We start from the raw sequence: 21,497 nt of genomic DNA, 5'->3' as shown, positions 1-21,497 counted from the left end.
GACCTCACAGCAGAGGTGTATTTAGGTTTTGTGCTGCCCTAGGCCTAACTAAACTCATGCACCCCCTAATTAAAATATGGGCCACAGCTCCCTGTCAAGGCCACACCCTTTCCTGTTTAAGACCTGCCCTATCTATAAACTACACCCCTTCCTATTTAGGCTACACCTTTTCCTTTTAGAGCTCCACCTGTTTTGTTCTGTACATTAAAAGTGGGTACCAGGTGGCCTCGTCAGTGGCCATCAATGCAGCCTATTAGTGCCCATCAGTGCCGCCTATCAGGGCTCATCAGTACAGCCTCATCAGTGCACATCAGTGCAGCCTTATCAGGGGCAACCGGTGCAGCCTATCAGTGCCCATCAGTGCTGCCTATCAGTGGCCATCAGTGCGGCCTTATCAGGGGCAACCAGTGCAGCCTATTAGTGCCCATCAGAGCAGTCTCATAAGTGCCCATCAGTGTAGCTTTATCAGGGGCAACAAGTGCAGCTTAATAGTGCAGCTCATCAGTGCAGCCCATATCAGTGCAGCCCATATCAGTGCCGCCCATATCAGTGCAGCCCATATCAGTGCCGCCCATATCAGTGCCGCCCATATCAGTGCCGCCCATATCAGTGCCGCCCATATCAGTGCAGCCCATATCAGTGCAGCCCATATCAGTGCCACCCATATCAGTGCCCATATCAGTGCCGCTCATATCAGTGCAGTCCATATCAGTGCCCATATCAGTGCTGCCCATATCAGTGCCCATATCAGTGCAGTCCATATCACTGCCAATATCAGTGCCGCCCATATCAGTGCAGTGCATATAAGTGCCCATATTAGTGCTGCCCATATCACTGCTGCCTATATCAGTGCAGTCCATATCAGTGCCCATATCAGTGCTGCCCATATCAGTGGCCATCAGTATAATAACTTCAAGAGCATTTAACACATGCACTTGGTAATGGTTAATGGTAACCTTCTGTCCTGGCCACTGGCTGGGGATTACCCTCATGGTCCTCTCTCTCTCCCTCTCCTCCTATTGCCCGGGTTGGGGAGAAGATTCAGTGAAGTAAGCCGTGCAGAGGAGAGCATTGAGCTCCGCCTCTGCCAGTCAGCCGGCCTGGCCAATCACCGGCTGCTTACGGGGCTGCCAGTCGTCGTCGCTGCCGCCCCACCCCCTCCCCGCCGGCCAAGCACGCTCCGTAAATATACTGAGCACAAGTACCGCGTTACAGCAAGGTGGCCGCCGGGGCTGTATTTGTGCGGGATGCGACCGCCAGAACCGGGACTTGGAAAAACGGGATGGGGGGCTTTTTTGCATGCGAGGGGGCGGCTTTTCTGCCGCCCCCTGCAAAGTGCCGCCCTAGGCCTGGGCCTTGTCGGCCTAGCAACAGCACTGCCTCACAGTCATATATACATTTGTCAATCAGCATAGTACAGATCAGATCAGTGGCAAAATTGCATGCTTGTATCCCCTGAACCAAAGTACTTTGGAAATAGTCTCTTACAACATCTAACCGCAAGGACCTTTTGGCAGCGGGTGAAAATCCTCAATAAATAAGCTCAGGGCAGCTTTCACCTTAATCTAATTGTATTAGTGTGGGATCAGCACTGTAAGGCATGTTCACTCTGTAGGGGTGCCTAATGCCGCGTACACACGGGCGGACTTTTTGACGGACCAGGTCCGGCGGACTTTTCAATGGACTTTCCGACGGACTTTCGAATGAATGCCTACACACGATCAACCAAAGTCCGACGGATTTGTACTTGATGACGTATGACCGGACTAAAATAAGGAAGTTCATAGCCAGTAACCAATAGCTGCCCTAGCGTCGGTTTTTGTCCATCGGACTAGCATACAGATTAGCGGACTTTTCAACCGGACTTGAGTCCTTCGGAAAGATTTGAAACGTGTTTTATTTCTAAGTCCATCTGACTTTTGGGGAAAAAAAGTCCGCTGCAGCCCACACATGGTCGAATTGTCCGACGGAGTCTGGTCAGCCGGACCTAGTCCGTCGAAAAGTCCGTGCGTACGCGGATAGTCGCATAATAAAACCAGGAATGGGAGCCCAGGGGTTGCAAGCCACTTACTCCACAACCTTAGTGATACAAGTCCAAGCTACTAGAGTAACATTGGACTCAGTGTACCTAGTTGCTCTACTTTTTGTCCTGGGCACCATAAGCATGTTGCACCTATCTATCAGCTAATATTAATAAAATTGTTGGGACTTTATATGAGACAACGACTGATGCAGAGTTCGTATGTCTCCATCCCTGAATCATATAGGAAAGAGAGGGGAATGGGGGAATGGTGGGACTTTATATGAAGCACAACACCAGAATCAAATGAATCAATTAGTAGATACTATTTAATGGTGCACATGGATGCATGTGGGACAGTAAATAACATGTAATAAATATCATAATAAATACATATAAATGTATACACACACATAAGTGTTCCTACATAGTAAATAATATATATTAAAATGTATTAAATGTAGCCCAAACTTGCATATAGACATGATTGATTGCACACATGATAATGTAAAATTGATTCAAATTTCTTCAAGGTTTTCGCATAGTAGATGCATGGTAGCTTTGACAATCCATCGATATATAGCTCTACACATGTTTCGTGGACACCTTTCACTCATCAGGAGCAAATGCAATATAGCTATATCTATAAGTAAGCTACATAGTCCAGAGATGTGCATAGTGTCATCAAGGTGCAAGGAGCGAGTCTGCTCCTTGCACCTTGATGACACTATGCACATCTCTGGACTATGCTTTACACTTCATACCAAGGAAGCCTTATGGGCCCCTATTCAGCACTTATTACAACCACAGTTATTTATTGGGGACGGCATCTCCATTGATGCTTCTTGTTTTCTGTTCACCGGTGTGCTGCTGCAGTCACCGCTACCTCAGTTTCCAGGGATGATGTTCCCATAGTGCCTCCAGCTACTAATACTATCCATGTTTTTAAATACTGTAGCTTACTTATAGACATACCTATATCGCATTTGCTCCAGATGAGTGAAAGTTGTCCACGAAACATGCGTAGAGCTATATACTGATATATTGCCACAGCTACCATGCTTCTACTATGCGACAACCTTGAGGAAATTTAAATCAATTTTACATTATCATGTGTGCAATCAATCATGTCTATATGCAAGTTTGGGCTACATTTATTACATTTTAATATATATTATTTACTATGTAGGAACACTTATGTGTGTGTACATTTATATGTATTTATTATTTTATTTATTACATGCTATTTACTGTCCCCATCCATGTGCACCACTAAATAGTATCTACTAATTGATTCATTTGGTTCTGGTGTTGTGCTTCATATAAAGGCCCACCATTGCCCCATTCCCCTTTCCCCTCTTTTTTCTATCTATCAGCTGAACCACATGTTTTGAGAAATTGGTACTGATGTTGCAGCAGTTCAAATGGCTTCAGCTCTCCTTGGCATATTATTTTAGAAACTCTCCGAACTGAAACGTTTTTGCACTGCTCCCCATTTATTAATTTACCTATACAGTGAAATTAGGATTATACAGAGAGAAGAATAGTCATTGCTGCGAAGAATCTTATGAAGATCATAGGATGGGAAAAGCTTCCTCGAAAGGGCTACTCTATTCACCTCAAGAGCCTTATACAGATGTTTAATGGCATGTACAGCATGTTTGATGGCATATAAGTTACAGTAGAGTACACCCCTCACATTTTTGTAAATATTTTATTATATCTTTTCATATGACAACACTGAAGAAATGACACTTTGTTACAATGTAAAGTAGTGAGTGTACAGCTTGTATAACAGTGTAAATTTGCTGTCCCCTCAAAATAACACACAGCCATTCTTATATAAACCGCTGGCAACAAAAGTGAGTACACCCCTAAGTGAAAATGTCCAAATTGGGCCCAAAGTGTCAATATTTTGTGTGGCCACCATTTTTTTCCAGCACTGCCTTAACCCTCTTGGGTATGGCGTTCACCAGAGCTTCACAGGTTGCCACTGGAGTCCTCTTCCACTCCTCCATGAAGACATCACAGAGCTGGTGGATGTTAGAGACGTTGCACTCCTCCACCTTCTGTTTGAGGATGCCCCACAGATGCTCAATAGGGTTTAGGTCTGGAGACATGCTTGGTTAGTCCATCACCTTTACCCTCAGCTTCTTTAGCAAGGCAGTGGTCGTCTTGGAGGTGTGTTTGGGGTCATTATCATGTTGAAATACTGTCCTGCGGCCCAGTCTCTGAAGAGAGGGGATCGTGCTTTGCTTCAGTATGTCACAGTACATGTTGGCATTCAGGGTTCCCTCAATGAACTGTAGCTCCCCAATGCCGGCAGCACTCATGCAGCCCCAGACCATGACACTCCCACTAACATGCTTGAGTGTAGGCAAGACACACTTGTCTTTGTACTCCTCACCTGGTTTCTGCCACACATGCTTGACACCATCTGGACCAAGTAAGTTTATCTTGGTCTCATCAGACCACAGGACATGGTTCCAGTAATCCATGTCCTTAGTCTGCTTGTCTTCAGCAAACTGTTTGCAGGCTTTCTTGTGCATCAACTTTAAAAGAGGCTTCCGTCTGGGACGAAAGTCATGCAGACCAATTTGATGCAGTGTTCGGCGTATGGTCTGAGCACTGACAGGCTGACCCCCCACTCCTTCAACCTCTGCAGGAATGCTGGTAGCACTCATACATCTATTTCCCAAATGCTGGTAGCACTCATACATCTATTTCCCAAAGACAACCTCTGGATATCAACTCAACTTCTTTGGTCGACCATGGTGAGTGGAACCTGTCCTGTTAAACCGTTAAAACTGTATGGTCTTGGCCACCGTGCTGCAGCTGAGTTTCAGGGTCTTGGCAATCTTATTAAAGCCTAGGCCATCTTTATGTAGAGCAACCATTCTTTTTTTCAGATCCTCAGAGAGTTCTTTGTTATGGGGTGCCATGTTGAACTTGTGACCAGTATGAGAGAGTGAGAGCGATAACACGAAATTTAACACACCTGCTCCCCATTCACACCTGAGACCTTGTATCACTAACGAGTCACATGACACAGGGGAGGGAAAAAGGCTAATTGGTCCCAATTTTGACATTTTCACTTAGGGGTGTACTGACTTTTGTTGCCAGCGGTTTAGACAATAATGGCTGTGTGTTGAGTTATTTTAAGTGGACAGCAAATTTACACTGTTCTACAAGCTGTACACTCAATATTTTAGACTGTAGCAAAGTGTCATTTCTTCAGTGCTGTCACATGAAAAGATATAAAAAAATATTCACAAAAATGTGAGGGGTGTACTCACTTTTGTGAGATACTGTATATGGTGAACCCATCTGGGTATCCTTAGCATGCTGTCCCTCTAGCCAGCTAAGGTGTTGGCTAAAAAACACACAGGGGAGTTCCCATAATATCATGTTAATAATCATAAACATTTTTATTGGTGAAATCAGGGCATGATATAACAACTGCAGCACCATCAGGATCATCTTGACAAGACTGCCCCCCCCCCCCCCCCCCCCCCATAGCTGATAGCATAAGCCTGTTTCAAGCCCTGGTTTTGCCCCAAACCTCTGAATTAGGGGGTTCTGTATTAAGCTCTGCATATACAATTGTACTCAAAAGTTTGCATACTCTGGCAGAAATTGTGAAATTATGGCATTAGTATTGAAAATATGACTGATCATGTCAAAAAAACTCTTTTATTTAAAGTGGTTGTAAAGCCTTAAGGTTTATCACCTTAATGCAGGGGTCTTCAAACTGCGGCCCTCCAGGTGTTCAGGAACTACAATTCCCATCATGCCTAGTCATGTCTGTGAATGTCAGAGTTTTACAGTGCCTCATGGGATGTGTAGTTCTGCAACAGCTGGAGGGCCGTAGTTTGAGGATCCCTGCCTTAATGCATTCTTTGCATTAAGATGAAAAACCTTCTGTGCTGCAGACCCCCTTTTTCCTACCTGAGCCCAATACGATCTAGCTATGTGCATGAGCGCAGCGGCTCCAGCCGATGTCGCTCTCCTCATTGGACAGTTTGATAGCAGCAGGAACAATTGGCTCCCACTGCTGTCAATCAAAAGCTGTGACACAGGAGCGGGGTCGTGGGGGCAGAGTCGCGCTATCTGTGTTATTGGACGCAGCAGTGGTACTCAGGAGAGAGCCTGCACAAGTGCCTCCATGGAAAGCGACTTTCCGTGGGGGCGTCCGATAAGGAGGAGGTGCCTAGAGCGACAGCGGGGATCCCAGAAGAAAAGGATTGGGGCCGCTCTCTGTGCAAAACCATTGCACAGAGCGGGTAGGTATAGGCATTTTTTTTGTTTTTGTTTTTTTTAATCTAACGTTTACAGCCACTTTAAGGATAGTGATCATTTGAAGCCTTCATCACATAGTTGTTTGGCTCTTTTTTTAATCCTAATGATAACCAAAATCACCCAAATGGCCCTGATCAAAAGTTTACATACCCTGGAATGTTTGTCCTTGGTACAGACACACAAGGTGAGACACACAGCTTACAATGGCAATTAAAGGGTAATTTCCCACATCTGTGGCAATTAGTGTCTGTGTATAAATAGTCAATGAGTTTGTTAGCTCTCATGTGGATGCACTGAGCAGCCTAGCTACTGAGCCATGGGGAGCAGAAAAGAACTGTCAAAAGACCTGCTTAACAAGGTAATGGAACTTTATAAAGATGGAAAAGGTTATAAAATGATAGTCAATGCCTTGAATATTGCAATCAGTACTGTTCAATCAAAATTCAGGGATCTCTTGATACCAAGCCAAGGCCAGGTAGACCAAGAAAGAATGCAGCCACAAGTGCCAGAAGAATTGTTTGGGATACAAAGAAAAATCCACAGGTAACCTCAGGAGAAATACAGGCTGCTCTTGAAAAAGATGGTGTGATTGTTTCAAGGAGCACAATATGATGATACATGGACAATAATGAGCTACATGGTCGAGTTGCCAGAAGGAAGCCTTTACTGTGCCAATGCCACAAAAAAACCCTGGTGAGGCCTGTCAAGATGTTGTTGGGCATATTGTAACCGGGTTTTTTTGTGTCATGTGTGCTTTCTTAGCAACTGACTTGCTACAGGAGGCAACCAGAGGAGGAGAGGGGGTCTACAGCTCAAGCAGGAACTAGAAGAGGAGTAGGAAAGTAATGTTTCTGTGCAATATTGTTGCATAGAACAAGGAACGTGTTGACTGAAAACTGATCAGAGTACCGGCTCGCTGCCAGTACCATGTGACCGCCATGACCACTCACAGCAGGTCACTAGACAGTTATACACAATGGATGGCTTTCTTTCATGCCATCCAATGTGTACAATTGTGTTGCTAGGTGTGATTGGTCAGTGTGATCACATGGTACAGACAGGGCCAATCACAGCCCATATGTACCATGTGATTATCTCTGGCCAATCACAGATAATCAAAACAAACTGAATGAATCAGTTTCATTCAGTAGAATGCTTGCTTATACAATGTAAAAAAAAAAAAAAAAATTCTGATGACTTCCCCAGAGTAGTGCAATGTTACTATGGTAACATTATATTGCTCTGGTCACAGTGTGTTAAAAAAAAAAAAAATCGTAAACAAAAGAGAAAAATGTAATAACAAATTGAAAAGAAAATATATATATATATATATATATATATATATATATATATATAAATTTTTTTTTTTTTTTTTTTTTTTTTTTGTACTGTCACCAGTCAGTGTCCCTGATCACTGCCACACCAGTTTTACGATGACCCTGTACTGCACTGGTGACTGTATATAAGAAAATAACATTTTTTTTAATTTCTTCATTTTTCAAAAAATGACAACTTCAAATAACTCACCATGCCTCTTACTAAATACCTTGAACTGTCTATTTTCCAAAAAAGGGGTCATGGGGGGGGGGGATTTGTACTGCCCGGGCATTTTCGGGCCTCAAGAAATGAGATAGGCCGTCAGTACATCAGGACTGATCGATTTTCAGAAATATAACATCGTTTGTGGACTGTATAACTTTTACACAGACTAAATAATATACACTGATTTGGGTTATTTTCACCAAAGAAATTTAGCGGAATACATTTTGACCTAAATTTATGAAGAACAATTATTTATTTGCAAAATTTTATAACAGAAACAAAGAGGATCGCATTTTTTTCTTTTCAAAATGTTCAGTCTTTTTTAGTTTATTTAGAAAACAGTAAAACCCAGTGGTGATTAAATACCATCAAAAGAAAGCTCTAGTTGTGTGAAAAAAATGATAAACATTTAGTTTGGGCATAGTGTTGCATGACTGCGCAATTGTCATTCATAGTGCGACAGCGCTGCACCAGCAGGAAGGGGGTAAAAGTGCCCGGTATTGAAGTGGTCAAAATGAGCAACAAGTGTCTGATGATAGAGCAGGAGAAAGTGAAGAATCGCCCTCTTACACTCCCACGTTGACAACAAGTAATGGAAAAAGAAGGTGGTACAGAGGGAATGTTGCAATTCCCCCATCAGCTCATACTAATGATGATTAACAGACTAGATAAGATGGCATGTGGATGATATGAAATATGTATAATGCATAAGGTAACACAGGTTTGCCAGTCTGTGATATGATCAATTTTTAACTTGCATTTTCAGGGTGTTTTATTTTTTTATAAGTAAAATGCAAAGATATTTTAGTTCAGGTTTAATCCCGAAAAGCCTACCTTCTTGTACACAAAATAACAGAACAAAGAAATCAAGTTCTGGCTGCCTTTGATACTCCGTTTCTAGTGTTTTTTGTTGTCCCCAGCCTTCACTCTGCTGGGATATAAATACATATTTACTGCTCAAAATGATATTATTAAACAAGTTTTCTGTTCTTAATCAGTGAACATTATGAAAGCATGTTAACATTGATAATTTAGCTAATGTATGATTATCTCTGTCATTCTGAAGATTTACTGTGTTGTAAAATGCAGGAGCGTTTGTTTCTTTTCAAATACTGAATTCCACAGTGAGAAGATTAATATTTCATGAAACGTATAAAAGTTGCATCCTATGTTATATGTTTTTTTGCTCCTACTTCAGCTTTTTATTCCTGTTTCTATAGCATCATTTTAGTTATCCTTCTTTCTTGTTTGCATTAGACTGCTGTGCTTCTTTGATTTTGGCCTGTCTCTTCTGTCAGTGCACTGAGTTCATCCTTGGCCCACATCAGGTTTGCTCCTGTCTGCATGAGGCCTGCAACTCCTGCTGTGGCTACTGTTCCAATGTCTGTGTGGGCCTTGAGGAAATTCCTGCTGAGGACCTCAACTACCACTTTGATTGTGACTTTGCCCTTTTTGATTCTTGCTGTGAGACAGCTGAGTGCCTGGAGATCTGTTTTGAGTGTTCTGAACTCTGTGAATATAGTTAGCTGAAAGGATGACCAAGGTCAATGTTCAGTAAGTGCATTTATTTACTGCTGCACTGACTTAAGACTCACATGAATAACTAACCAACAGGAAAAGTCGCTAATTTTACAAAATCCTAATACTGTAACATTAAGTTGTTTAACAGACCCTGTTTTGTATTTTGACATTTTTTTTAAGTTAACTTGGGTTTCATTTTTTTTAGTTAAAACTTTATACGTTAAAGATTAAATTATACTAAATGGCTAATGTGCTCTTGAACTTTAAAACCTAATTTACTGTATCTCTAGGTCAACCGCTTAATTTGTCTATGTAGTTGAATATGATTAACTAGTGCCTGATGCATGAAAGATTGCATTTTTGCATCTTTTTGTGATTTGTTATGTAATTGTTGAGTTTTTTTTTCTTATCGTATAAATATTAGCATCTCTTGAAAACGTGCTTTTGTTCTAAAGGACAAGTGTGGGATTATTAAAAAAAAACATACATACACATCTCCATGCTACAGCATTAGTGCAACACTGCAGCTGTCCCACACCGGCTCTAAGACCGAGAGCTGAGTGGTCACAGGACCACTGATCTGTCAGCTCTTGGTCTGCTTGAATTGGAAAACGGTGAGTGTCAGTCACTGCCCCCCACTCTGCTCTGCCATCCCTCACTAGAGCCCCAGGTTGAGCAGAGGTAAGTGAATTTGTCTCTGGCTCTCAGCCACATGCTTAAAGGTGGAGACAGCTGTCAATCAGGTAACTGGGTGGATCCCGAAAATATTATTGGGATCCTTCCCATATCTATTATGGCTCTGCCCTGTCAACTGATAGCGGGAAATAGCTCACAATCAGCTGACCCTGGATCACAGGAGTACAATAATAAATGTACTCCTGTGATTGTGATCCTAAACAGAAGTAGAGTCAAAAAAGGTTTGGCCATACTTCTGTTTTAGGCTGGGTTCACACTAGTGCAAATTGGATGCAGTTTTCCCCGCATTCAATTCGCATGACAGGAGATTGTGACCGGCTCCCTATGGAGCCACTTCACATATCTCAATGGCGGCTCCTGAGTGGCTTGCACAGAGTCCTTTGCGTCTTTGGCTCTGTTTTCAGGGCCAAATTCAAGCAAAAATTCGGACCTGATTCATCCCTGAAACGAAAAACTGGGACGCACTGGACTCCTGCTGCGAGCCGCTACCTGGCAGCAGTGTGAACCCAGCCTTAATAATCAATTAAAAGAGATAAAGAACAAAGTTCATCTCCTAAATATAGTGTGTAAGATTAATTTTTTTTCAATTGAAGGACATCATGGGTCATACTGCTGAGACTAGCACAGTTGTTGGTCTGCCTTTCAGCATGAGAGTGGTTTTGTAGCTGTAAGTACATAGACATTGCTTTAGGAGCATGGCAAATACACAGATAAAATTGTCTTCTGGCAGACATGGAAGTGGTATAAGTTGTGTTTGTTATACAGTATTTCATTTGAACTACTACCAAAATGTTTCTCTTCTACTGATGAAATGCTACTTTCTATGCAGTTCATCTTGCACCCCTTTCCCATACAGAGAGTACTACAAGAAGTGAAATGTAAAAGAAATGCCTTAACACACTTAGGAAAACATGTAAAAAAAAAAATGAATCTGATATTTACTAAACATTCACTGCAGGTGAATCTTCTTGATGCATGTGCTTTAAAGGAGAAGTCCAGCCTGATCTCATTCGCAAAACTAATTGCAAAGCTAATTGCACTCCTTCCTGTGACCCGTTTTCAGCAGAGAGCGTTCTGAAGTCCCCTTTCTGCTGACGTCACCAGGATCAGTCCAGGCACCGTGTCATCTTGACTTCAGAAGTCTGGATCCACCAGGTGCCTGGACTGATAGGCATCTCAGCCTCTCAGCGCTCCAATGAGCGTGGATGAGCAGAGCAGGAGAGATGCTGACTGACAAGCAGCAGCTCTGTGCTCGGGGAGGTGAGAGAACCAAGCCATCGGCAGTGTTCGGTGGCTCGGTTCTCAGTGAATAGGCGGCGGGGGACAGATGCAGCATCAGTTCGATGCTGCATCCACCTAGGTAAGTATGAATATGGGATAAAAAAAAATCCCATACATCTCTTTTAAGCCCCATCTCCACAATTCTAGCAACCCCCTCAACACCCCATCCTCCAACTAACCTCTGGTATAAAAAAAAGAACTACGGTATCTAAATGCCCATTTTACACAACTGAAACCACAGTCACATTATTATCTTTCTCTCTTCTTCTGTTTACTTCATTGGGTCATTCCTTGGTGTTTACACTACGGACTGTGGACAGAGTAGGGAGGTCACAATATTTATTATAACAGCATACAAATATATTCCATTTGGGATTTTTTTAATAACACATGTTGCCTTTTTTCTTGATTCTCTTGTGTAGTAGATTCTTTCTTTCCTTGTCAAAAGAAGTTTATTGAGTATACAATATTATAAAGATACATAAAGTAAGTTTACAAGGATCCATAAAGTAAGCTCGTTGTTTTACAGTAGGATTTATATAGGTAAATATCATGAAATTTCAAATATTAAACATTGGGTTCACGTAAACCTAAATTAAAGATATATATCATTTCCTTAGTTACTTTTGTAGGTATTTAAATGATTTATACTTACTATACATATTGTTTACAGGTAGAGTGTATTTAGGTCAAATAAATTCTGATAATGAGCTTTAATCGTAAGGTGGAGAAAAGGAAAGAGAAAGAAGAAAAAGGGTAGAAAGGTAGAGGTATGGTCCACAAGGTTGTCCCGCTCGTCAGTTTATTATTCTTTTTAGTTCTCTTTGAAGCCTTAGAATGGGTGTCTCTATAAGTCATTTAATCTGTTACCATGGCAACAGGACAGAGTCATTGAAGTTTGACAGGAACTGTTGTTTTATCCAAGGATGCCAAAGTTTTTCAAATTTTGGAATTTGATTTTGATCGATGGCTACCATCTTAGCATGGGACATTGTATTATTCATTCTGTGAATTGTTTCTGCTAGTACCAATGTAGGAGATTTCCATGCCTTGGCCACTGTTTGTTTTGCAGCTGTTATTAGTTGGATCATAAGTTTGAATTGAGAGAGTGTTAACCATTCCGGTTTTAGATTAAGTAAAGTTATATATGGATCTGGTTGTATTATTTTTTTAAATATTTTAGATGCAATCACGAAGACTTCCTTCCAGAAGGTTTGGATTACTGGGCACGTCCACCATATGTGTAAATGTGTGCCTATTTCTGGGCATCCTCGAAAACAAAGAGCTGAGGTATTAGGTGAATATTTTGCCACTCTAGCGGGTACAAGGTACCAGCGAGTTAGGACTTTATAATTTGTCTCCAGTGCTAAGATGTTGGGTGAAGATGACTTAGATGTGAGCCATATGTTAGACTAGTCCGTGTCTTCTAAAGTTCGTCCCAGGTCCTCCTCCCACCTCTGAACGTAAGAGGGTCTATTAAGATTTGCTACTCCATATAATTGATTATAAAGTGATGAAATTGTACCTTTAGCAAATGGATCTTTTGTACAGATTGATTCAAAAATGGATAATTGGGATAATGGTGTATCCCCCTTTAGGAATGGTGTATAGAAATTTTTGATTTGGAGATATCTAAATATCTCAGAGTTTGGTAGATCATATTTTTCTCTAAGCGATGGGAATGAAAGGAATGATTTAGATGCTATGAAGTCATTTAGTGTCTGAATGCCTGATGTTGTCCAAGCTTTAAAAGAATTTGGGTAGATCCATGCCGGATAAAAGGCCGGATTTCTGATAAAAGAAAGGAGAGGATTGTGTGGAGATTGTAACTGATATTTGGTTTTTAGTTTATCCCAGAGAGATAAGAAGTGTTTAGTTATGGGATTATGAATTTTAAAGCGGTCTTTAGGATCAAGCCATAATAAGTTTGATATTAATAGAGGGTCATTTTCTGAAGCCTCTATAAATACCCATAATGGGATTTCCTGTTTTGCATGGTATTTGGACAGACTGGCCAAATGTGCTGCTCTGTAGTAGTTAGTAAAATTAGGGTATCCCAGGCCTCCTTTATTTTTGGGAAGATGTAGTGTGTGTATAGGTATACGTGGTTTAGAAGAGCCCCATATAAACGAAGTTGCTCTTTTTTGTACTATTCTCAAAAAATAGGAAGGAATTGGAATAGGGAGGACTCTGAATAGATAAAGCAATTTGGGTAGAATAGTCATTTTGATTGCATTAATCTTCCCTATCCAGGATAAAGGAAGTTGCGACCATTGTTTTATTAGATTTGTGATCTGTCTTAATACAGGAGGATAATTGGTTGAGAATAAGTCAGAATGAGATGCTGTTAAATGAATTCCAAGATATGGGATTGATTTTTCTGCCCATGTGAATGGGAGTGCAGCCCTAGCCGGGATCAATTCCATGTTTGTGAGTGAAATATTAAGCACTAGGCATTTCTTAGGATTAATCATAAGGCCGGATAGGGCTGCAAATCCATCAAGAGCTGGTATTAAGTTAGGACCAGAGACCTGTGGTGATGATAGAAAAAGTAATATATCGTCTGCAAATATACATAATTTGTGTGTAATACCTCCTACTTCAATGCCAGTTATAGTTTGGTTTGTTCTGATGTATTGGGCCATGGGTTCGAGTATAAGGGCAAATAATAAGGGAGATAATGGGCAACCCTGTCGGGTACCTCTTTCGATATTAAAGGCATCAGATTTGTATCCAGCATATTTTATATAGGCTTTGGGTTTATTATATAATGCTTTGATCCATGTTAAAAAGTGGGGTCCAAAACCCCATTTTTGTAATGAATATTGCATATATTGCCAGGATACTGTGTCAAATGCCCTCTTAATATCGAGAGATAGAAAACATAAAGGGATTTTCCATTTTTTAGCAATATGTGCCAATAACACTGCCCTGCGTATATTATCGCCTGCCTGTCTATTTGGCATGAAGCCTACTTGATCTCTATGTATTAATTTTCCTTTAATGCTATTGAGGCGTTTTGCTATTATTTTTGCTAATAATTTAATATCAAGGTTTAACAGAGAGATAGGCCGATAATTCACACAGGAAGTATCATCAGAAAGGGGTTTTGGGATCATACAAACAATTGCCATTAGTGTTTCTTGCCGAAAAGAATGTCCATCTAGAAGTTTGTTAAAAGTTTCAGTGAGAATGGGAGAGAGTATTTCTGAGAATGTTTTATAGTATAAAGCCGAGTAGCCATCTGGGCCTGGTCTTTTGTTAACTTTTAGGTCTTTTATGGCGTTAGCAACTTCATCTATAGTTATAGGCTCATCCAAACTGCTTTTTTGATTCTGAGATAACTCAGGTAAGGTTATTTTTGAGAAGGATTCAGCCTCTGTAGGATTAAATTCATTGTTTGTCTTGTATAAAGTTGCGAGATGTGAGTGAAATTTATGGACTATTTTAACTGGATTACAAGTATAAACATTTTTTGATAATTTCAAATGTATTGGTTTGAAAGATTTGTTAGTTGAATTTAATGCCCGAGCCAAATATGTACCTGGTTTGTTTGTATTCATGTAGAAATTGTGTTTGGAGCGTTTGAGGGATTTATCAACTGACTCAGTGAGAAATAGATCGTATTCCAATCTAGATTTTTCCAGATGAGATTTTGTACTCTGAGATGGATTATCTTGGAATGATATGTAGGCTGCATTAAAATTGAGTTCTAGTTTTTTTGCTAGATTTTTGCGTTCCCGTTTAAATAGTGCCATTTGTCTTTGTATTGTACCACGCAAGACAGGCTTATGAGCTTCCCACAGTGTTATTGGGGAGATGTCTGTTGTATTATTAATTGATATGTATTCCTTTAAAGCTTGTTCAATGGCCATCTGATGTAGTGGGTGTTTGAGCATTATGTCCGGTAAGTACCACGTTGGGTCATGCGCTTTTGGTATGGCTGAGGCTATAGTAGTGTATACTGCATTATGGTCAGACCACGGAATTGGAATTATATCTGATGCAATAATTTCTGGTAGCATTCCTATTGTTAGAAAAATATGATCTATTCTGGTGAAGGTTTGATGAGGGTGCGAGAAATAAGTGAATTTCTTTTTCATTGGGTTACTTTCTCTCCACGAACCTACCAGATTGTATTTGGAAAGAAGTTGAGAAAAAGGTAATCTAGAGGTTATTTTGGATGGTGTAAAAGGTAATTTATCTAGAAATGGGAGGAGGACCTGGTTCGAATCCCCACACATTATCACTGTTCCTATTTTGTGTGTATTAATCACTTGTAATATATGTGAGAGGAATGGTGTAGGTTGTTTGTTAGGAGCGTAGTAGGAAATCACCGTGATTGCTGTATCCATTATATAACCCATGAGTATCAGGTATCTACCTTCTGGGTCTTTAATTTCTGATGATAAGGTGAATGATGTGGATCGGTGAAATGCAATTAGAGTTCCCCTTTGCTTGGTACAGGCAGAAGCCGTGTAAATTTGTTGATAAAAAGGAGAAATATATTTTGGAGTAGAATCTTTGGTGAAGTGTGTTTCTTGGAGGCATACTATGTGAGCCTTCTTGTTATGGAAAGTACAGAAGGCTTTGGTCCTTTTTTGAGGGACATTTATTCCCTGAACATTCAGGGAAAGTATATTCAGTGGTGCCATGGCAACAGATCAAATAGTTTTGACTTACTTTTTGTTATGCAGAGCTGACTGCGCAGATCAACCTGTGTGGACTGAAGAGATGAATAGATAGAAAAGAAACCAGTGAATTCTGGAGTAAAGAGTAAACAAAAAACATATGATATTAGATGATACATTGTATAAATTATTTTTTGCAAGTAATCACAATTTATCCGTGAAAGAGAATAAATATCTCTCTCAGGGGAATAAGTGCCTTCATCACACTCCCACATAATATGGTTGGGAGAATGAGGAGGGCTAATGGGGGTACACGGATCTTCCGCTTACAGGAGAGAAGTGCTATGTCAAAAGACATCAAAATGATGTTTCATTAATTGGAGTGCAAAATATAGTTTTTGTTGAAATTATTTATTCCAGGGTGGTTGTATATGGTTAGTCTTGCCCTAGGCTAAATAATGCAGTTAGAAAGGTACTGTTAATAACTTTGGTATTGATGAAGATAGTTTGAATTATTTTGGGATTTTAACCCTTTTAGAGTAAACAATTACATTTTTTATTTATATGTAACTGTTTAGATATGTTAACTCATAAAATTGAGGTTGTATTGCCTCAGATTGGAATAAACAAAAACATAATTCTAGGAACTAGTTAGATAATAATATATTTGTTTTAAGAAAAAAAAAGAAAAATCTTCCATTACTTCTGGATTATTGAACATATTTGTCCTAAAAAATAATAAATCTATTGTTATTACCTGATAATATATAACTGAACAAGAATTTCCTTATTTCACTTATATATTCTAAGGCTATATGAATCAGAAGCAATAAAAAATATAACTGGAATGTAACATGATCCCACACAGTGTGTGACTATCAGAATGCAGTTACATTCAGTTATAAATACAGGTTTTTTATAGAGAACCATCTCTTAGTATAATAAAAGAAGAGATATCAGGAATTAGGATGTCAGTCCATTGAATCTTCTTGGTCCATGGATGATGTGGCATAACGGCCTCTTTTGTGAGAATGATGATTCCCATTTTGTTCTGGAATTTTCTGGGTGCTGCCTGAAGGTGAAGATGATGCCATTCTTCTGCGTGTGGGAGAGTTGCTGCTTGTGGGTTCTGTCAGATTTAATTTTAAAAGGGTTTGTTGTAGTTCATCTGCTGATCTGCTTCTGTAAATTGTACCTTGGTAGTTAAATCTGACTGAAAAGGGGAAGCCCCATTGATACATAATGTTGTGGCGTTGCAGTTCCATTAGTTGGGGTTTCATGGATCGTCTTTTAGTAATAGTAAGTTGGGATAGGTCAGCAAAAATTTGATAATTGTGTCCTTGAAAATTAAGTTCCTTTTTTTCTCTTGCAGCAATTAGTATTTGTTCTTTCGTTCTGTAATAATGAAATTTTGTGATTATATCACGTGGGGGTCCGTATTTCTTTTTGGCTGTGAGGGCTCTGTGTACTCTGTCCAGTTCTAAACGTTCAATAGGGATATCTGGCTTTAGTTCTTGTAATAGAGCAGTAATAGTAGATTGCAGGTCTGTCACAGTTTCAGGTATTCCCCTTATGCGCAAGTTTGAACGTCTGGCTCTATTTTCATAATCTTCGAGCTTAGTTTGAAGTATTAAATTCTCTTCTTTTAATTGTTCCAATTCTGTTATATTTTCTTGGGTTGTAATTTCAATTTCATCCATTTTTATTTCTAAGGCTGCGGTGCGGTTTCCCAGCTCTCTTATTTCTTTGGTTAGGCTTTTTGTTATTTGGTCTGAGGTTTGTTTTAAAGCCTTATGAAGCATCTTTTCAAATTGTAATAATATTACTGGGGATGCTGAGGAGGCTTGTGGAGAAGTTTGTGAGAGGATTTGTTCTGTATCTGACTCAAATGGAGAGTCTTGCTGTGATGTTTTCTGTCTGTGAGAGCGCCCTGATGCTGTATCTTGTGAGGTGACTGGAGCTGCTTAAGCTGCAGTGAGTGCCTGTGAGCTCTTTGTGAGGTGATTTTTATTTCTGCCACGGTTTCCTCCCAGTACCATATTTCCTGCCCAAACTTTCACAGTTTGTTCCCTGGGCCAAAAAGGTTCAAATGGATACCTTTTGAGCCTGCAGGCTCCGCTTTGTCCTTCTCTTCTCTCCTCAGCGGTGTGGAGCCCTAACAATGCATGTCTGCTCCGCTAGGCTCCGCCCATCTCCCCCCTAGATTCTTTTTTTCAATATCTCTAATATTTCTAAAATAGAAATGACCATGAGCCCAATTATTAGTAATTTTATACATTGAATAATTTTTGAAACATTGGTGGCCATTGGTACAAGGTACCATAAACAAGCCCAATCAATGAACCATTTCAGTCAAGCCAACCAAATAGAGGTGGATATGCACATGCTTGTGTGTGTATCATAACCAGTTTCACTTTAAAGCATTTGTTAAAAAAAGAAAAAAAAATGATCCTGCCTGGTTCTGGCCTCCCCCTGTAAACTGAGCACAGTTTATCATGGCTGCTGAGCCCTGACACTGTGGTCAGTTTATGTGCCTTCATTATCCGCTCTATGTCTTCTCCCCCGTACTCTCCCCCCTCCCCTCCCTATCTGACAGCTTGTGACAGTGCCCGCTCGTTCCCTCCTGCTGCTATAATAACTTTTCATTTTCTGGCAATCCCCTGTGTTAAATAATGCAGTGTCTCCAGTGTCTGTGCTTTATTAAAAAAATGCCCCTGTATACCTTATTTCCGAGTGCCGCTCAGCGCCCACGTAATTGGCCACTTCTCTCCTCTCCTCCTCCCAACTGACGTCAGCGGGGGATTCTCGGGCCCTTCCAGTGTAGCTGTCAGATCGGAAGAGGGAACGATGCGCAGTCACCTGAGCGCTGAGCGGCGCTCGGAAATAAGGTATACAAGGGTATTTTTTTAACCCCTTCCCGCCGACCGAACGCACATATGCGTCCTCGGCTTTCCGGGGTTATACCGGGATGATGCCCGCAGCTGCAGGCATCATCCCGGTACCGTTGTTTTCAGCGGGCGATCGGCTACCCGAATATAACAACCGATGCGGCTAAAAGCCGCTCGGCTGTTATACCGGAGGAGCGGGAGGGGACATCCCCCCCCTCCCGCCGCCTCCCGCCGCCTCCCGCCGCTGTTACCGGGCCTCCCGTGCGATCGGGAGGCCCGGTGTCCATTCGGGAATCTCCGGCGGCTGGGGGCGGGCTGGAACGAAGCTGTGAGCGGCTTCGTTCCAGCCTTCTAATTGTAAACGCGGAAGCGACGTCATGACGTCACTTCCCGTTTACTCGGCTGCCAATGGCGCCGAATTTAAAAAAGTACACAGTATTCAGAATCACCGTTTTCGGCGATCTGAATACTTTGAAGTGTAAAGGAGGGATGGGGGGTCTTTTAGACCCCCCATCCCTCCATAAAGAGTACCTGTCACCACATATTACTGTCACAAGGGATGTTTACATTGCTTGTGACAGCAATAAAAGTAAAAAAAAAAAAAAAAAATTTTTAAACACAATTTATAAAAGTACAAAAATAAATAAAATAAATAAATAATAAAAAATAAAATTTTTAAAGCGCCCCCGTCCCCGCGAGCTCGCGCAGCGAAGAAAACGCATACGGAAGTCGCGCCCACATATGTAAACGGTGTTCAAACCACACATGTGAGGTATCGCCGCGATCGTCAGAGCGAGAGCAATAATTCTAGCCCTAGACCTCCTCTGTAGCTCAAACCTGGTAACCGTAAAAATTTTTTAAAGCGTCGCCTATGGAAATTCATAGGTACCGTAGTTCGTCGCCATTCCACGAGTGCGTGCAATTATAAAGGGTGACATGTTTGGTATCTATTTACTCGGCGTAACATCATCTTTCACATTATACAAAAAAATTGGGGTAACTTTACTGTTTGGATTTTTTAAAATTCATGAAAGTGTCACTTTTCCAAAAATTTGCGTTTAAAACACCGCTGCACAAATACCGTGTGATAAAAAATATTGCAACAATCGCCATTTTATTCTTTAGACTCTCTTCTAAAAAAATATATATAATGTTTGGGGGTTCTAAGTAATTTTCTAGCAAAAAATACGGATTTTAACTTGTAAACACCAAATTTCAAAAATAGGCTTAGTCATGAAAGCGTTAATAAAGCATAGACACTGGAGACATTGCATTATTTAACACAGGGGATTGCCAGAAAAGGATAAAGTGGGTTTACAACCACTTTAACCATTGTTGCTATGGGTGCTGCACTGACATCACCGCTCTCTGCTCAGAGTGGGGGGGAAACAGTGGTGTTCGATTACTCAGTTCTCAGAGCAGAGCCAGCAGGAAACAGATGCAGCATCAGATCGATGCTGCATCCACGTAGGTGGGTATAAATCTTTATCTTTTTTTTAAAAAGCCATACTTCTCTTTTAAGTAACGCTTACAGGTCTTATCTGTCCCATGGCTTTTTACTGGACAGTAAAATGAAAATGAGCCCACTCATCAGCTCATCTCTCTTGACACTCTGCCCTCTTCTCCTATCAGCATGTCTCTTTCTAGCACGCATGAGTTTTAATGCAACGTATTGGCTTTTTGTGCTGCTTTTCTTTCTCCAGGCTTAGCTGTGATGTACAGTAGATTGCAGAGGTTGATAGCAAGTCAAATTTAGGTGTATACACTGCTTGCATAAAGAAAAACAATTATTTATTGAAAAGCAGAGCAATATTTTATTTCCGTGGATTTCAACTTTTAAGTAACCCAAGTTCACAGATCCTACCTAAAATTTAAGCTACTCTGCAATGTATTCAATTAAAACTCACTAAAAGCCTCATGAGATGAGCTTTGCTTCATACTGCTGGAAAAATATTAGCAAAGCAAAGCTACTCAGGTCTGTTATGTCCACTGGTTTTATATTTTTATCTGGTTTCTCACCAGATTCTTTTCTTCTACTAAAAATCCCACTGTAGATACAATAAAGGGACAATAAAAGTACTGCAGATGAAGTTTATTTTTTTTATTTTTTTATAAAGCATTACTGATGTTAGCCAATTCCATTAAACTAAGTCTGTCCTAATGTAGATAGAAATGTAACGTTTTTAGGCTCCATGCACACTGAAGTTCATAAACGACCGTTTTTGGGAGTTTGGGTGTTTTTTTTTAACAGCCCATAAACTCCCCTCCATGTTATCCTATGTGTCCATGCAAAAAAAATCCATAAAATTGCTTGAAGGAGTCGTTTTTCTGACCACAAAAAATGGCAAACGCTCATAAACGCAGATAAACATCGATAAACGCTCAAAAATGTTTTTGATCCATTGAAAAAAAAAATAATAATAATAAAAAATGCTAATAAACTCTATTGCAAGGACATTAAAAAACGTTGCAAGACTCACTGCAAAGCAACCGGCGTTTTTATAACATTATTTTAACGTCCAGTGTGCATGGAGCCTTATGCCCTGTACACACGGTCGGACATTGATCGGACATTCCGACAACAAAATCCATGGATTTTTTCAGACGGATGTTGGCTCA

General features: G+C 40.5%; 1 protein-coding gene across 4 annotated transcripts in view; it reads left to right on the top strand.

The window, feature by feature from the left end:
• Positions 1 to 21,497, top strand: part of MDFIC (MyoD family inhibitor domain containing) — a 280,871-nt gene that overhangs the window by 245,111 nt on the left and 14,263 nt on the right. For 3 of the 4 annotated variants that reach the window (XM_073619852.1, XM_073619851.1, XM_073619850.1), the window contains exon 5: positions 9,119 to 9,408. The exons of the other annotated variant lie outside the window; for it this stretch is intronic. In XM_073619852.1, coding sequence (XP_073475953.1) covers positions 9,119 to 9,387 — 269 coding nt within the window. In that variant the 3' untranslated portion in view covers positions 9,388 to 9,408. Of the gene's footprint in view, positions 1 to 9,118; positions 9,409 to 21,497 lie in introns of those variants that run through there. 4 annotated transcript variants of the gene reach the window in all.

Source organism: Aquarana catesbeiana, linkage group LG03 (assembly GCF_042186555.1).
Source record: "Aquarana catesbeiana isolate 2022-GZ linkage group LG03, ASM4218655v1, whole genome shotgun sequence".
Lineage (NCBI taxonomy): Eukaryota > Metazoa > Chordata > Amphibia > Anura > Ranidae > Aquarana > Aquarana catesbeiana.
The sequence above is the reverse complement of the archived record's forward strand: the minus strand, read 5'-3'. Positions and strand labels throughout refer to the sequence as shown.